Source organism: Lagopus leucura, unplaced genomic scaffold, assembly GCF_019238085.1.
Source record: "Lagopus leucura isolate 7727_CA_CO unplaced genomic scaffold, USGS_WTPT01 Super-Scaffold_100002, whole genome shotgun sequence".
NCBI lineage: Eukaryota > Metazoa > Chordata > Aves > Galliformes > Phasianidae > Lagopus > Lagopus leucura.
Genome location: NW_024962263.1, coordinates 82499064 through 82517603, shown reverse-complemented (window position 1 = coordinate 82517603; position 18540 = coordinate 82499064). Strand labels below are relative to the sequence as shown.

The following is an 18540-nucleotide window of genomic DNA, read 5'->3' as shown; positions in this document are numbered from 1 at the left end:
CTTAATCTATCCTTAATGACTTTTCCAAGCCATTAAGGGATTGGCTGCTAGAAAAGTGCTATGTTTGACATTGGTGTTTGTACTGCCTTAGAGACACTAACAATTTCTTATCAAGGCACTCTTACAGATTAGACCACAGCATTCATGCTTTTGACATAATGCTTGACACAGCAGCAGGCAACTCCATATTTTGTATTTCGTTCAATTCATTGTCTATAATTTCCCTAAGGAATAACTGGAATTTCCTGTTATATTTTAAGAAACTTAAATCTATCTTTCTTTTTGCCTTTGATTTTTTTTTTTGGGCACCCCTCCTCCCCCCCCCAAAAAAAAGTCCATTATCTAAACAGTCTGATGCCATTCTCTTTCTATGCAAATGCAATAGAGGTCAGTACCTCTGTGCTTTCAGCAGCAAAATGAAATGAAGTTGCCTGTGAGCACCATCAAAAATCACGTCAAAGGGTTGCTGCTTCTGACAGCGGCATACACAGGGTATAATCATGGCAAAGAAAAATCCAAAATGAAAGGCACCAACAGATAAACACATCGCTCACTCAAAGCAAATGGGAGCAGGGAAGGGAAAAGCCTTTTTCCCATTTTCAGAATCTTGAGTCTATCCATGTAGATGTAGGTGGTCCTGTTCATTGCAGGGGAGCTGGACTGGAGGAACTTCAAATGTCCCTTCCAACTTAAGTGGTTCCATGATTCCATGATTCTATGTTACAATGTTTGTAGCCTAAATCTAGACAGGATTATAGCTGAACTCTTTCAATGCATGTTCCTGACTAATTTCATTTTCCTCAATTATAACACTTTCTGGGTATATAGCCACAGTTTGTCTTATTTCCAAACTCCTGAAGAAAGATGCTCATAGATGGTATTTCTTTGACTCTTCTGCACATGTAACTGCCAGCTTCTGCAAAACAAGAGATTAAATGAAACTCACTTATTGTTCAGGGAAAGTAAAATGAATGGAGCAGGCCCCTATGGAAGGAGATTTTATTAGCTGGAGAAAATTTAGTATCATCACTCTAGGACAAATACATCTCAGGACTAATCTTCATCTACTATAAATGATTAGGGTTTTGTTGAATTAGCAGTGTTTAATACCAGCTGAGGATTCAGGCAACATCTCCACTTAAACTGATCCACTGTGATTTGCTGATGTATCTTTTACTCCATTTCTTGGTAATCCCTGTAAAATGGATCCTGCCAGTATATATGGCTAGTATATATAACGGCCTGATATGCTGTACAAATACTTTCTGAATAAATGTTAATAATAAAGCTCTTCAAACAATCTTTTACATAGTAATACCCTCATTTCCTCCATGGAGAATGCCAACATTGATATGTTTCTGTTTAGCCTCTGGATATGTTCATACGTAGAGATAATGAGCCACATCCAAGTCATAGAATGTCCCAAAGTGGGTTTGTTAGTTTGTGGTTGTTTTGTTTGGTTTGATTGTTTTTTTTGTTTGTTTGTTTGTTTTTTTGTTTTGTTTTGTTTTGTTTTGCTTTTTTTTTTTAAGTAAAAAAGAAAACAGAATGGCATCTATCTGTCAAGCACAGAGACACGTTTGTAATAAAATTCATGCAGACAGTCACAGTTGACTTTAGTGTTTGCTTTCAGGACCCCATAATTCCTTTGGTGAAGCAATTATGTATTCAATATGCTACACAGCAGTGCAAGCCTCTAATACATGTTTGTTCTTTTAATGCAAATATATAAGAACCTGTCAGTAAAGCAACTTCATAATGAGAATCAAAATGAGAGACTTTTCTTGATAATCTTTATGAAACCACTACATGAGTTAACAACTAATTTACCTTTTTTTTTTTTTTTTTTTTATTCTAGTATTCTCAAATGCGAGACGAAGTATTCAAATCAAACTTGGTATGCGCATTTATTGTTCTCGTATTCATCACTGCTATCCAAAGCTTACTTCCTTCTTCCAGGTAAATACAAAGATACATTGCTATATATCTAAAAGCTCTCTTGTGAAAACCAAACTGTGGAATAACATTTCTGTATATGAAATAAGCCAATAAATTTTGTTTGTTCCTAAAACTCTTTGAAAATAATTTTGGCCTTCCCCTCCTCCTCTTTATTATCTACTTTTGTATCATATTATCTGAAGTTTCTCATTTTCATGTGAATCTATTGATTATGTTGTTATAATCAATAGATTATAACTGAGTTTTGAAGAAGAACCCCCACTGAGAAAAGTTTACAGGAGCTTACAAGAGTTCGACATAGAATGGTCTGCTACTTTCAGTTCAGTGATCATAATCCAGAATTTAAATGTTGCTTCTTTGCTAACTGACTGACAATCTGTGATTGTTTTGTTTTTGCTTTTTACATGGTACATAAGAAAATGGTGTTGCTGTACCGTATTATGATGCGTACTACCCAGCTTGGGAAAGCAATGTTCTGCCTTTATAAAGCAACAGCAGTAGGTGATATCGTGAACTATCTCCTACATCTGCTTCTACCTGGGTCTGACCAAACAACAGGTTTCTGCTGAAGTGAAGAAACTGTGACATAGCTGTAATCTCTGTGCTGACAGTCAAACTCACTAGTTGTCACTTTTATCTACTATTTAACAAAATATGCCTCTAATCCCATTTGGGTTTTAGCAAAAAAAGTCCTACAATGAAAGTGTCTAGAAAATCATAATTCTACCACTCAGATGAAACTTAATCTATGTGTTCCTAGAGAATAACTTTGAAAATATGATACTTTTATACGAAATAAGAAGCTTATGTTACATTAATGTAGCAATACCTCTTGAATCACCTCTGGAAGATCTGATTCACTACATTTATGTCTCAGAGTAACAAAATGGTGGTTAGACGCAAGCAAGTGGCTGCACACTCTATGTATTTCATAGATGAATGTAAATGAGAACATACCCAGAATTTTCTGACCTTAATTTTCCTTATGTGCTACAGTGCTCTAATACTCGTAAGTTTGCTTGTCTGAAGCTCTTTTCACAAAGTACATTAAAAATTCTTCACTCCTTGTAGCTGTTACTTTTATATTTTTTCAGTATGTACAAGAAGATTTATGGATCTTATTAACTGAACCCGTTTTCCAAAATTTCTGCTGCTATATCAATCACTGAAATAATAGCAAAAATACATGACATTTCTTCAATCTGCACAGATTCTCTCACAAATCTCTGTTAATTCTTGTGAGGGTATCTGGTGCCATTGGAGTTAATGGGGAAGGAGTCACTCAGCCGCCATGCCCACAGCTGACTCATATTCTGGTTTCTGAAACCAAATATGGTTTCCCATATTGCATGTTACTATTGTGTTTCCTCCAGCATGTCTCAGATTCTTTGCAGACCTTTTTACTGAAATTTGAATGGGCTTTAAATTCTAAGTAAGTGCAAATAAAATTTAGATATTTTGTATAAGATCAGTAGAATTTTTTAAATAAAATTTTGAAACGCAGGCCTTGGGAATTCCCTTAAATGTTAATTTTTAGAAACTGGGAAGATATCTAGGGAAAGAATATTTACCATTATCTCTTTCGAGAAAGATTTGTACAAGTGCACAGATACTTTATGGCCATTCTTATGTTCTTTCAGGAACTGAATACAACTGTAAAGATTTAAGAAGGCAAATTTTAGTCTTCAATTTTCAATTCATGATATTCTGCTTCAAAATCTGTTTCAGTCTTAACAAAACATGACTTTTAAATGAAAATAGCAGTAGCTGAGCAACACTAACATAGCAGGTTTTGATTAAGCTTACTGAATGAGAAAATAATCTGGAAGTTCAAAATTCTGACGTTTCTGTTAAAAAATAAAAAAAATAAAAATAAAAAAAAAAATTCCAGGAATGAACACATGAAGAAAATATCACTAAGTTAAGCAGGATTTTTTTTACAGAAAATCCTATATACTTCTGTTTATATCTCTAGTAGATATCAGAGAAGTAAGCTACTGTATGGGAGAACCAAGGACACAAGTTGCAAGGAATAGCTTACAAACTGTATAATTTACACTCCTCGTGGTAATTTATCCATACGACACAATTAATTGCCTTTCAACTAATGCCTTAATGCTCCGTTGAACAGAGATGGAATTATGTATTTGCTTAAATACATCTGAATATTTTCTGAACTGTGTCATTTGGGAATTTTTTTGAAACAGTGAAAGAAAACATTATTTAAATCATCATGAAGTATCTGCAGGGACTTCTCCAGATAGTTTGCCGTGATCTGTGCGTTCAATAAGGAATCATCTTTCTATTATTACATCTGCTTTCTACCGCTACATCTACGTCTACTGTGTCTGTTCCTGTATTTTATCTCAGTTTATGTCTGTCTCCAACAGGATAAATATTGGATCCATTCATATTTTCCCCTGACAAGAACCTCACAGAATTTAAGAATATTACCAGCAGTTTTCATGCTTTGAAATATTGAGTTGGGGATATTATGTGACATAAACTAATGCCATATATCTGCTGTAATTATCCTCTGTGAAGCCATTAAGTTACACTGCCTATCTTACAGTGATCCATCTTCTCCATCTGAACATCCTGGGAGTTTGATTAATCTCCTGCAATGAACTTTGTATATGCTCACATGGACAATAGATTATACTAGGCTGAACTTCTACAATATAGGTATATCTGACAGTTTTTCCCAGGGTTATTCTTGTGAGGGGAGACAAACAGATTAAAAATTGTTCATTTAGGCATCTGCATGATTTGTTTTACATAAATTTTCCTTCTGGCTTCAGAACTCTTGATTTCCAACTGTGCATCAGGAAGAGGGAAGGCAAAAACTCCATTTCAAACCTCATTTGATCTTGACATTAAAGGAACCTCTGGGATGAAAATCATTTGGCCCTGGGTTGCTTCTTCAGTGTAGAGGGTATCTACCCTGGTGTTCCACTGCAGAGAGAAGTTCTTTGGCAGCAACTTATGTTGCTATTGTTCCTATTCCTCTAAACTCCTAATGTTTTCTTCTCAACTTGATCCAATCAATGTGCTGTCAATATAATCTTAACACGGATACTGGACTGATCTTTTGGAGGTCTTAAATGTGAAGAGTGTAGTTTTCTTTTTATCTTAAGAAGACTTAGACAAGAGAAAAACACACATTCAGTTGTATAGACACAACAGAATAATTGTTGTTCCTTACATATTTAATATGAACAAAAACAAGGCCATGGTTTCCCAGGCACCTATCAGGTTGTGTTGCATTTTTGGATTTATATTCCAGATTTAGGCTCCTAGATGCTCTCTGTATAATACTATAATGAAGTAACATTTCGTCCTAAATTTAGAATGTGGAAAACTGAAATAAGAACTCACGTTTTTTTGTCCTCTGGTCTGACATCTTGAGACTTAACCCTAATCTTTTTTAAAGCTTTATTCTGGTTTCATTTAAAGCTGGGTCAGGCTAGGTCAGCAGAACTGGTGGGCTACATATGCATAAATAGATTGTCTATATATATCAAAGATATAGATAGAAAATATCAGTTCCAAAGAGGATTTCAGTCATATGGCTTTGGAAAGTAGGAAAGCTATTGCAGAACATTCTAGTGTATTAAACTGAAGCAATTCATCTCACATAATTCTTGTAAACTAGTATCTATACTCTGGGTTCCAAATATAGCCACTGGAGAACCAGTCAATCAGGGGATCACAAGGTGCTTTTCAGTTGAATAAATATGAGACTTCTTGGTAGTAAGATGGATCTTATCCTGAACTACACAGCTCTCTTGATAAGCTCTCTTGACTAATTCTCCATGACCATATTGTCCAACTTTTCTCTGGTTTTACTTTATCTCCCTTGATTCTATTGCTCCCTCTTAACTATCTTAATTTTTTTTCTATTTGTTTTTCACAGGATAGTCTGCTGTCTTGGACAATGTAATACTTCTGAGCTACGTATACACAGTAGTGAGGGAGAAACTAGAATATTAGTGCCCATGCATTACAAGTTCCATAAAAAAAAAAAAATCTGTCTCCCAGATTATTGATTTCGCACCTACATCCTTTCTCTGAAATTCTGTTCATGAGCACATCCTCAATGTATCTATGAACATAGTGTATTTTACAGAAAGCATCAGTGACTTCCTGTGCATTTTCGCAGATAGAAACTACTCTCATGGCAGTTTCATCATGTCATCAAATAATCTATTTGTTGTCCCTGGAACTTTCAGTGAATCATGTGACTCTTGTCACAAATTTTTAATTGCACATCACGAAATCTGTGGTCTTGCTCTAGCCTTTGTTTTTTCATTATTCATTCTTCCCTTATTAATGTAGTATGATTTTACTAGCAACATTCCCCCTTCTTTCAAAAACAAGATTTACTTCTGGATGAGCTCACTTGGGGAAAGCTCCACTGTTTTCTGTACTCGTCACATACAAGCCTCTGAAAAATCTTGTAGGAATGAAATGCTGAAGCAAGTATAAAATAATATTGTGTACCAATATTACATCACTGGAAGAGTTTCAAATATAACATTACTGCATGGAAGCTCTTAAGGGACATTAATACATAATTCATCTTATTTCAGCTCATTAGACCACAGAACTTCCATTTTTGTATTTTTCCTATATAATTTTAAAATATTTTGTAACATAATTTAGTGCCACAAAAAACTGTCATCTTACACATATATATCTTATGTATACCAGTTAAGACATGTTTCTTAAGAAAAATGCATTGCTAACTACTGCCTCCTTTCCTGTGCATTGAATTTCCACACTCCAAGTCTCACTCATTAAGAGGGTTTTAGAGTAGGAACAGTAAACATAAGCCATAGTTCCACTGCTGTAAATTGTTCTGAGGGGTGCGTGTCATTTTTAAAATGTCCTATTTTGGTCATGCATCTGTGCTAGTTTCTTTTTTCCATTGGTTCCATGCCTATTATTTTACAGACAATTTTTCTACAATGAAGGTTTTCTACTCAATAAGCTCAAATTACAGTTTTGAATTTAGAACTTTGTTAGTTCAGAATTAGGCTAATGCCTAATCTGAACATCCTGAAATTAAGAACTTCAGGAAATTTTAGATATAGTCCACTCAGATGCAGGGAATGAAAATAGCTGTCCTTAACCTCCTGAAAAAATAGGAAAGAAAAGCTACAATGCCATTTTCACTTCTGTTTTCAACTTACACCTTTTTCTTGCAATGTGGCCCAAGTATATAAATAGCATTATACCTTACTCAACAAGATGCAGGAGAGCAGACTAGCAGACTTGTAGCCAGATCTAGAACTTCATATTTTTAATAAAATAAAACATATACTTACCAAAAGCTTAATTAGCAGAGTACATCACACATACACTCAGCCAACTGGAAGAGCAGAAGTCTATCCGGGATGCCCTGAAAGTCCCTTTTCAAATATTTTATTCAGTGAGACATTACAAATAAATTGCTATAGTGTTCTGGCATGTATAGAATTAGGATGCTAGAAATTTTAATTACTTGATACACATTCCAAAAAGTTAAGAGAAAACAGCACGAAGAAAGGACAATTTTGAAGGAATGGTAATGTTACTTTTAATTTGCGCGAGTTTAATTGAAATAAAAATCTTGAGAGATGCAAAAAGAGAATAACTTGTCCAAATGGGAACACCAAAAATTAGTTTATGAAGTGCTGAGTCTTTTTTCCAGAGTGAAGTAAAATAATTTTCCACATTTCTCAAGCATGTCATTTACTTGATTGACTTCATGTCCTAGATTTAAGCAAGGGAAAAATAAATAAATAAATAAATAAATTAGAAAAATATAATGAAAGATAAAGAAAAAAAGTCTGTCTTTAATCTTTTTTATTCAAAGGAATTGAATTGTCCGTTCAATGTTTGGTCCACAGAACACATTTTCATCTGATTTATATTTTGAAGGGCTTCTGTGAAAACAGAAGATCTGGAGAGTGTTGTGGGGTTTTCTTGGGAATTGATTCTATTCTACTCTTAGCAGCAGTTGACTCACTGTTAGTTAAAATTAGGGAAATCTCGCATTTCGTAGTTATCATATCCTGACGTCAGAAATCAAGCTGCATCATTGTACTAGTCATTTCTGTTACAATCTACGACCAGCAATACAGAATAATTTTAAGACATTTGTGTTGTGAAGTATACAAAATCTCACTTTTCCAAAACTCCTAACCTACTGGAGAGGGAACCAGTTTATATATATATATATATATCCATATGGAGAGAAAATCCCACAGTGTGAATAGATTTGTTCTAAAAGCAACTTAAGGGAGAACTGCGTCCAGAAAGAATGAAAATTCTTATTGCTCAGACACTAGTTAGACAGATAGAGGCACTGGCAGTGATTTCCTTGGCTTACTTCTTCAACAGCAATTTCTCACCAACAAACAAAGTGAAGCAGTGGCTGGTACATGGAACAAGAATAAATCTCTTCTTTCTCTGTCTTTATTTCCCTTAACTAATTGTCTTGAATTAATGAGAACTGATTTTTCCTAGAGTTAACTGTTAGCAGTGGTATAATGATGTAGTTTAATGCTGGATTCTCTTTTTTTTTTCTCCCCAGGGTGATACCAATGGTCATTCAATTTTCTATTCTGATCATGTTGCACTCCGCTCTTGTGCTAATCACCACAGCAGAGGATTACAAATGTTTACCCTTAATGCTCCGGAAAACTTGCTGCTGGATTAATGAGACCTACTTGGCCAGGAATGTCATTATATTTGCATCTATTCTGATTAATTTTCTTGGAGCCATCATGAATATTGTAAGCTTCATATGGAACCAGTAGTTATTATACAGGATAAAACGATTTATGAATTATTAAGCTTGCTAAAGGACTTGATAAATAATGTCTTTATAAGCCAGCTATGATTTAATTATAGAAGGCAAGGTACGACAATCTCAGGAAATTTCATTTGTTTCTTAAACTATGTATTTCTGAAATATCTAATTATTTTCCTCATGATAATCATATATTTTTAAAGGCCTTCTGCTAATTTCTGTTCAATATACCAACAGTTTGAGAGCAATTCATTTTCTGACGTTCTCCTATACTTTCTTAAGGACTATTAGTCAAAGTAATGCTTGCAAATATTAAATTCCTCAACTCAGATTTCTCCTATCAATTATCCTGCTAGAAGATGAAAAGGGTCAACAGAACTAGAACATACCTACTGAGCAAGTGACGTTGGGCAGTAACATCATTGCAGGAGGAAAGTTAAAATTCCTAAATTCTAATAATAACTTGCCATTTGCTCATTTAGTGGTTTTAACAGACTCATTAAGCCTAGATTCACATTCGCTGAAGCATCAAACTATGGACATGGTTGCTTGCAGATTTTTTTATAATCAGTGCAGAAGAAAAGGTATCCCCAAAATGTCTTGCTATTATACTAGTCCCATTAAAGAGGTTTTCTTCTCTGCACTGCACATACAGGGAATTTAGTCTGACTGGACTCCCAGTGTACACGTTTTCACTAAGGCCTGGTATTACAAAGCTAGAACAAATTTTGTCAGTGTAACTGAGGAAAGGTATGTATTAAATCTTTGCTAGATAAAGATATTGCTAATTAAATACTGTGGCTCTATACAAAGTCAGATGGTAAAGAGTTGGGTCTACAGAAGAGATTTAACACAGATGCAAAGACTGTAGAGTCCTGGTTATCCGGATGTCTTCAGAAATATGAGACAGCTTTACATGAATTAGACAGGTAATCATACCACACAACTTGTTAGGTGTTGAAGTCTGCGCAAAGAAGGAAGTAAATATCACAGTTATATACAACAAACATCACAGTTTCATCTCCTACGGCACTTTTGCTTATGATTTAGCTGGTCTTTTTCAGTTCAATTTTGTTCTTCGTGGATGAGACCAGGAAAGTATTTAGTGACAATAAAAATAATAGCAATTATGACACAACACCGACAATGCTAAGACTCAACACCTGTTTTGGCTCCTCAGTGATAAGAGAATCAGTTGGAAAAAGAATGTCTCCACTAGGAAAATATAACTGTGGTAAATGACAGGGCTGAAATCTTCCTAAACATAAGAACACGGTACATTATAGTATAGATTACTAAGGAGTTCTGTAGAATTTAGAGAATTTTAAATTAAATTTGACAAATATCTGTCAAGCAAGATTTTGCTGTAATGAATTTTGCTCTTGGAAAAAGATGACTATCTCAATTTGTTATGAGTATTTTCATAACAATATTTTCTCCATGACTTGTTGTTGATTATTTTCAAAGATTGATTCTGCTGTAATTTGTGGGATGCTAATCCAAAAACAGATGCTAATCCAAAAACAGTCAAAGAAATGTAACTATTTTTACTCTTTTTCCATTGGTCATCTATAAGACAAGAAACAGTAGCACTTGTTATATTTTTATATTCCAGTCCTCACCTTTACATGAAACCAAAGGATGTACATAATTTCATTATTTCATATGACAAAATTCTACTATAATAATAGATTGTTTCTAACTGTTGTTAACTACTTTCTGTACACCACTACAAACGGTGACTTTCGTGAAGCCACTGGTTTCCATATAGTGGACTGCAACACTCTGTAGGGACCTATGTGTACTTAAGAGCCAGTAATGCTGTTCAGTCATTTAGCTGTGAACATCCATTGAGAATTCAGCCAACTGTAGTGGGGTAAGACTTGAATGCTTTCTAATAATCATCTTAAGGCTTTGATTTCTCCGGATGGGCAAATGGGTTCTGTAGTTCACTATATCAAATACATTCTGATCATCAAAAAAAAAAAAAAAAAAAAAAAAAAATTGAACAAAGTTTCTGGTCTGGAATATCTTTTTAAAAGTCATCCAGATGGCTGTCATGGAACTCTGCCCTGCAGAGAGGTGCTGCACACCTCATGAACTTGCATAAGATATCATTATCAGTTCTCACACAAGGCTTCGCAGATAATCTAGAAAATGTTGTTGCATTACAGAGATGACCAAGTTACTGAAAGATCAAACAAGAGTGTTCTAAGTTCAAAATTCATTAGAATTTAATTATAAGTAGTTGGACTTCATTAACAAATCTGTTAGTAAGAGGGCCAAGAGAACTAGTTTGCATGTAACAGGTTGATGAAATGACCTAGCATCAACATCCAGATTGAAGTAATATATGCGATGGGAAACTCCATCTGCTTTAACTGTCAAAATATGAAACTATTCATGATGTGTTCTTAGTCTTCAATGTATTATGACTCAAAGCTACCCTTTTGTTTATACTTAATACAGCTAGTTTGAAATACTATTAAATTAAATGCGGGCCATGAGAGTAAAAAGCAATATTTTCTAATTTTTTTCCTAATATAGTTCTCATAAACATTGTATAATGAGCCATTTTTCATTTACTTCCATAATGGATATTTCACTTACAGTTCTGGAACACTCTTATGGTTAGACTCAAGCCAATTTTGCACAGTGTCATGAGATTTTGTCCCATCTCTGGAAGGATAACATCCATAGCAAATATGCAGGAAACCCTACCTGAAAGAAACTGTACACATGCAGTCTGATTTTATCTTCACATTTTAATAATTTTTCTCTGTAATTTATAGCACAGTATAAACATTTTCAGGAAGTAATTCTTGAGAGTCCAATGTCAGTTCTTTGAAACTCCTGGAGGAACTCATTTTTCCACTTTGGGAACAGAATTGTGTAAGGAAGGTTACCTAGAATGACTGTAGTGTGCATAGCTTTTCCTTTTCCCCTCCTCTTGCTGTCCATGTAGTCCTTCTTGGAAGTTAGGAAGCTGAGACAGAGAGCAGTAAGTCAGCAGGTTCCATTCCTGAACCCAGCAATCAGCCATTAAATCACCAGTGTGTGATATAGCCCTGAGTTTCTTTTCTTTCTTTCTTCACAGCTATGGTGTGATTTTGACAAACCAGTACCCCTGAAGAACCAGACGTTCAATTCATCTGCATCCTTTTCTGACATCTGTTCCTATCCTGAGGTACATCAGAGGGTACTTTTGAATCTGAGGCAGATGACAAAATTTACATAACTATTACCTGGAATCAGTGACCTGTGTACTGGTGGTGAAGTCAGGTGTCGTAATAGCTCCTTAAAGCTAAAGTATAACATAGATAGAAAAATAGATATGGGTTACAGAAGGAATCAATCTTACAGTTTAATAGAACGTTACAACCAGAACCTACCCCAATATTTTTTATTGTTTTTGCCATTCAGACAGGAGCTATGGAAATGCACTGTGCTCAGCTTACAGCTGAAATGTGAATAGACCTGATACGGTGAGACGTGACGAGACCCACATTTCATTAAAAGTCCAGACAAATTTTATTTCTTCATTAAAAATCATTAGGGAAAATGGAAGCCCTGACTCGCTAGCAATATCCTCATTCATCCCTAAAATCACTGACAAGAAAAGCCATTAGTAAATGGTTGACTAAACTAAGTCATTCAGCTTTCATTTCTGTGAGCAGCAGATTTACCTGGATTTCTGTTCACTGTTAATTGTCTTGTATATTTTAAAATATTTTGAAAAACATCCAGCAATGATTCAATACACCAACTCAAAATAAAATAAATTAAAATAAAATTTGCTATTTAATTCATATGAAACTAGTGGAGGAGACTAATATTTCTTATATTGCAAAAACGGCAGTCATTCTAATGTAGTGATTATAAATTTTAATTTGAAGCAAAGAAATCTTCTCTATGATGAGCAAGCAGGTAGCAAAATCGATGGGTTGGTCATGCATATGGCACATAGAAAGTCATAAGCCAGTGTCATGATATTGCCACCAGTATGCTGCAAGTTGCAGAGCTATGCGTTTTTTTACAGGGAACTGTACTAAAGAAAAATGTTCTAAGAAAAATGAATGCTGCAATTTCTCCTAAAGTTTTATGATGGGAATTAATTTAAACTACATTTGGACTGTGGGTGTTGATGTTGCCATTTCAAATCTGAATAACTCATGGACATGATTATCTCTCTATATCCAGTATCAGGTGTATGGATTGCATTTGACAGATGACCGATCGTTGAGAAAGATGAGACAATGATGAGATTAGAAAATGAAATATGAATAAAACCTCCAGGCATCACACTTTAAGCTGAGTTTGACCTGCAATATTAAAAATAATAATAAAAATAAATCCAAACCTGTGCTTTTATCCTCTCTTCAGATGGAATGGGAGAAAGATAAAGCAGAAATATGATTCTCCTGTCCTGATTAATGTAACCCTTGTGAAAATTCAGAATCTAAGGGAGTAAAAATGATTCTCACTCAGTTGACTATTAAATAGCATGCTACAACATACAGCATCTCTCACTTCTCTCTTTTCATGATACAGAATGCCCATTTTTTCCTAATAATGAAAAACTGCAATATAGATGAGGATTTCTGCTAACATGGAGGTGCCATGCAAAATAAGAGAATTTTTAATTGAACATTCAATTATAGCAAGCACTTTAAGAAGATCTACCTGAGTACCAAATCTGAGACAAATCTTTTTTGATATTTCTGATCATTTGATCTTTTATATAGATACTTATTGAGTAAAAATATAATCCCTTATGACCAAAAATAATGATTATTTCTTTTCTGTTTAGTATTTTGTCTTCACTGGTGTGCTGGCAATGGTGACCTGTGCAGTCTTTCTTCGTCTCAACTCTGTCCTGAAGCTGGCAGTACTTCTCATCATGATTGCAATCTATGCTCTACTGACTGAGACCATTTATGCTTCACTTTTTCTGCAATATGACCACTTAAACCACAATGGAGAGTAAGCGTTCACAGCTTTCTTTAGGAACTGGTTATTATTATTAAAATGTTATGTATGTAAAATAGAATAATAATTAAAAAGAAAAAATAAAGGTCTAAGTGCTGCAAGACTCCATGTACTGGATAGCATCATAGTTAAAAATACAGTTGGTCGCAAGAGACAATGACTAGTCCAACAAGACTTATACTGTGACATTTTTTCTCAGATATTTTTATTTAAATGCTCATTTCACAAGAATATTAAATGTTGAGCAGAGATTATCTCTTCTGTCTTTCTTAGTCTGTCCATGTTTCATGTAGATCACTTTATTCAAGTCCTAGAAACTCCAGCAGTACTAACTGAAATTTATACCTCTTATTAGGCAAACAGGAGTGAACATCTGATTTTCAGGGGCAGGGTTTTACCCGTATAAATGTCAAAAACTAAGACATGGCTCTCAGAGATCTAAGAAATATAGGGATGGTAACATTTTATAGGAGGCCACTTGAAGGACATTCTCCTCCTCCCAGGCATCCTTCCCAGAAGGAGTTGATGAGCCAATCACAAGACAGAGCTGTATCAAGTGCTAAATTATTCCAAACTTACAGCAGCAGTGATTTTGCTAGTTCAGAAAAACATGTCTTTATTATTTGATACTTTGTGTAAAAAGTGCATGCCAGAAAAATGAATATCTGAAGGTTTGAAGAAACGAAAAGGATTTTCAGTGCTAGTAGTTCTTATAATGATTACATGTTTAACACTGCAAGGGTCTGCGCACATCTTTCCTTGCCAGCCTCCTACAGTACCAAGTTGCTAATGACTTGAGTTGCAATTCTTTTCCCTATACACATAGCATATTCATGACAGAGCCCCCAAAATATGACGGATTGCAGTAAGAAAACAATATTTTGGCCAACAGCTTAAACTAGAAGTAGAAATCATGATCATTGTCTTTAATTTCTTTTCTCAAGTCAAATGTGGCAAAGTTTTCCCTTCTATGAAAACTTCAGAGAATTCAGAATAGTTTGTATTCCCCTTGGCAAGGAAAGTCTCCAGTGACTTTAGTGCAGAGGAGGAAGAAAGAGCCAGAGATATTCTTCCAAGCAGCCAGCAATCTATGAGGTAGGGAGCTCAGCTAAGATGCTCCATACTCAAAGCAAGGACTTCAGCTTCACCTTTAACGTTAGGGAGCACAAGCTTGAATGTTCTGTTTCCAGTAGTTTCTCTGTTTTCTTAGCTACATTAATTAATTTAATAAAAAGTATTACAACCCGATGTGAAAGTCATCTGTCTCTGAAATTACTACGCTACTATTATACCCAGTAACAAATATATGTCACTTCTACCTTTGAGTCTTCTGCCCTTAGAGTCGTTACAGAATGAAATCTTTGGGAGGCCATATTTCTCAGCTTCAAAATGGGAACACTTGAATTTGAAACTGCAGACAACAAAGATGTTTTGTGCCTCTATAAAAAGATGTTTCACTCTGTACTGTTGACTCACCCCATAGTAATACATTTCCTGATCATAAATTCTTCATCAGGCCGCAAGGTCAGTTTGGTCAGATAACTCACAAACAAGTTTCCATTTGAATTAGGAAAGGTCATCAAGGTCTGCTTTTTCCCACTCTAGTTTTTCTAACTTAGGATTTCTCCGACAAATATCACCTGATGCTGACCAAGAGACACCAGCTAATGTAATCTTTTTAGATGACAGCAAAACTTTTAATACTGTTCTCATAGTATCCTCCTGGACAAAATGTCCAGCATGCAGCTAAACTAAAACAGAACATGATGGTTGAATAATTTTCTCATGAGTCAGGCTCAAAACATCATAGTAAATAGGGTTAAAACAGGTTCAGGCCTGTCACTACTGGGTTATGGAGGACTCCATTTTAGAATTAGTTCTCTTTAATGTTTTAATCAGTGACTTGTATGCAAGACATGAAAGTATATTAAGTAATTTTGTGGACAACACTTCACTGGGAGAGGCTGTTGACTGCCTCTCTGATAACACTCCTGTCCTCTTGAAATTATGCTTTTCTAAGTTAAATTCTCAAATAAAGAGCATTTTTTAAAGAAAAAGGAAAATTTCAGGATGAATTACAGAATGAACTTTCTGCATAATTGCAACAAATACTGACAAATCAATAACAGAATTTTATTTTATTTTTCTTTATTTATCCAGAACAGACTTCCTGGGTACAAAGGAGGCATCTTTACTACTGATGGCAATGTTCCTTTTAGCTGTATTTTATCACGGTCAACAGGTAATGCAAACATTTGCCTTAACCATTCTCTATATCCATTGCAATCGCAGGATGTGACAATAATTACTTCCAGAATACCAACTGTCTTTTTATCCACATGAAAATATGACCTTTAACAATTTAATAAATCATATGCAGAATCTGAATAAAGCCTACATCTTACACTGCCTGGCATTCTTAAAGAACATGTGCAGTATTGTATTCAGCGACAAGTTATATTGCAGGTGTTAATATAAGTTTAAGGACCAAATGAGACCTCATTTATCTTAGGTATTTGTACAATTCCAAGGGCATCTGTGCTTCAGTGCACTTGAGCAGGCATAAAAACAAAATGAAGAACAGAACTCAGTATGATCATAGGGGAAAAACATATTTGTAGAATGGGGGAAAATTTGAAGTTACAAAATATGAGCACCAGCATTGACTTCTTTGAGTAATGGACCGCTTTCACCTGGTCCTACATCATAACAAGGACTTTGATGTCTTAGTTCTTTAGGACTGATTTCCTTGAGAAGGAACTGAGGAACTGCTATTTCAAAATAATATTGAAACTAACCAATACATTGAGCAAAAGCCATTGAAAGCAGGATGCTTCCTCTGCAGTGCTTCTGTCTGGCAGCCACTATAGTGCTGTGTATCAAGCATGCTGACTTCAGGCAGTCTCTTTTCACATAGAGACAAAGAGGACCATTGCATTCAAGGAAGAAGCAGTGACAGTTCCCTTTAGACATGGTCTTGCATGTTCAGCTTGCTGAAATATTTTCTCTTGAAGAGGATTATGGTAATTAACACCAGCATTTGTAGGTCCTAATTTGAGTGAGGCAGTATTAGAAAGGTAAGACATTCTAAGCATAAGCAAAGATAAAGTTCAAAGGGTTAGAGAGTAAGTATACTTGCTCTGAAGTTATTTAGAAAGAAAACACTGAGTTAACATTACAGTAAACATTAGAATCTGAGGAATGCTTGTTGAGATCACAAATGAGGGTAAATGTCTATATTTTACAAAACCTTATTGAGGATATTTGAGATTGTTCTCCAGCCCAGAGGCCTGTGAGCACAACACTGCCTTTTTCCACTCTATTAATCTTCCTTGCCTCACAAAACAAGGTAGTTACACCCACACTGTACTTGGAAATGGCCCCTGATATGTGCTTCCTTCTGCATGTTCTCCCAAATGATTCATAGGACCAGTCTATCAAGTTAAGAATATTCAACATTAGTGCCCAGAAACACTTCTTAGAACTGTTTTATTTCCTATTACAGAGTTAATCTAAAGCAACCTGTTTAAGTACAAAGAAATAAGTAAAAATTCAGAGCACATTAAAAAAAAATGTCTTCTGTCATCTGAACTGATGGAGAGCTCATTAACTCTGATAAAGCTGTCCTCCAGCACAGCTTTTCCTAAAGTGCAGAAGTATTATGAATTAGAATAACGTAAGTTATGTCTCATTTATGTCTCATTCTACGTGGTTTTACAAAAAAAAAAAAAAAAAAAAAAGAAAAAAGAAAAAAAAAAAAAAGAGCTTATGGACACTTCATTTCTGAGCAGTTTGACAGTTCTCTACTCTTCTTTATCCAATGTAAAGTTAATTCCCGCCATGGAATTTTAAACTAGATACTAGATTCTTATCAAGAAAAAATTATGTGAGACTGTCTGATCAATGTCAGATTTTTCTTAAAAACTCACTTGTATTTCAGTCAACACATAAAGATATTCTCTTGTGCTAAAACTGTAATTACATGGAATTTTGTAACTGATATACGACATCAAGCTAGATAGGTTAATTTCCTACTGGAAATTCAATTTTTAAATAAATTTTTTAGTGAGTAAAACATATTTTTCAATATAAACTTGAGAAACAAAAGAGGTATCATGAACAATTTTGAGGCTAGAGTCATTCTATACTAAAATGTGTTTATTTACTGCTTTGTCTTTTAATGAGTTAATTAGAACATAAAGCATCCCTTAGTATCTTATCAAAATACATTATCTCATATACTCCTTTCCACTGGAAATACATTTCCAGTGAAAACACACAACATAAGTAATCTATCATCTGAGTGCAATTGCTATGACTTTAAAAAAATAAAATAAAATAAAATAAAATAAAATAAAATAATAATAAAACGAACTTTTAATAATTGCAAAGGGAAAAACTGCCCACAGCACTCAGTCCCCCTCACACCCCGAAATCCTGCTCTCCAGGGCTGCTCTCACAAGATATGAACTTTTATGTTAGTCACTGCTGATAAAAATGTGGATCCAATTGTCACTAGGGAATGCCCAAACCCACTTTTAGTCATTCCCATTGCTGCAGACTTGCCCTTTACTTCAGCTTGGCACATAAGTCATGTCCCAGCAACTTCCTTACTCTAGCAGCTTTTGACAAACAATTTGATATCTCTCCCAATTAGAAAAGCATTTATTTGCTGATGCAATATGATCCTCTGCTGAGTGTATTATTATTATCTCCATCCAGAGCATCTCAAGCCTCACAGATACGTTTTCTCTTTCAGCTTACAGCATGCAAGGATATATTTCCATCACTTC

The 18540-nt window shown here is 34.8% G+C and overlaps 1 protein-coding gene across 1 annotated transcript in view; it reads left to right on the top strand.

The window, feature by feature from the left end:
• Window positions 1-18540, top strand: part of ADCY8 (adenylate cyclase 8) — a 121202-nt gene that overhangs the window by 88076 nt on the left and 14586 nt on the right. The window contains exons 9-13 of the mRNA XM_042869338.1: window positions 1859-1959; window positions 8540-8741; window positions 11856-11945; window positions 13569-13741; window positions 15908-15989. Coding sequence (XP_042725272.1) covers window positions 1859-1959; window positions 8540-8741; window positions 11856-11945; window positions 13569-13741; window positions 15908-15989 — 648 coding nt within the window. The remainder of the gene's footprint in view (window positions 1-1858; window positions 1960-8539; window positions 8742-11855; window positions 11946-13568; window positions 13742-15907; window positions 15990-18540) is intronic.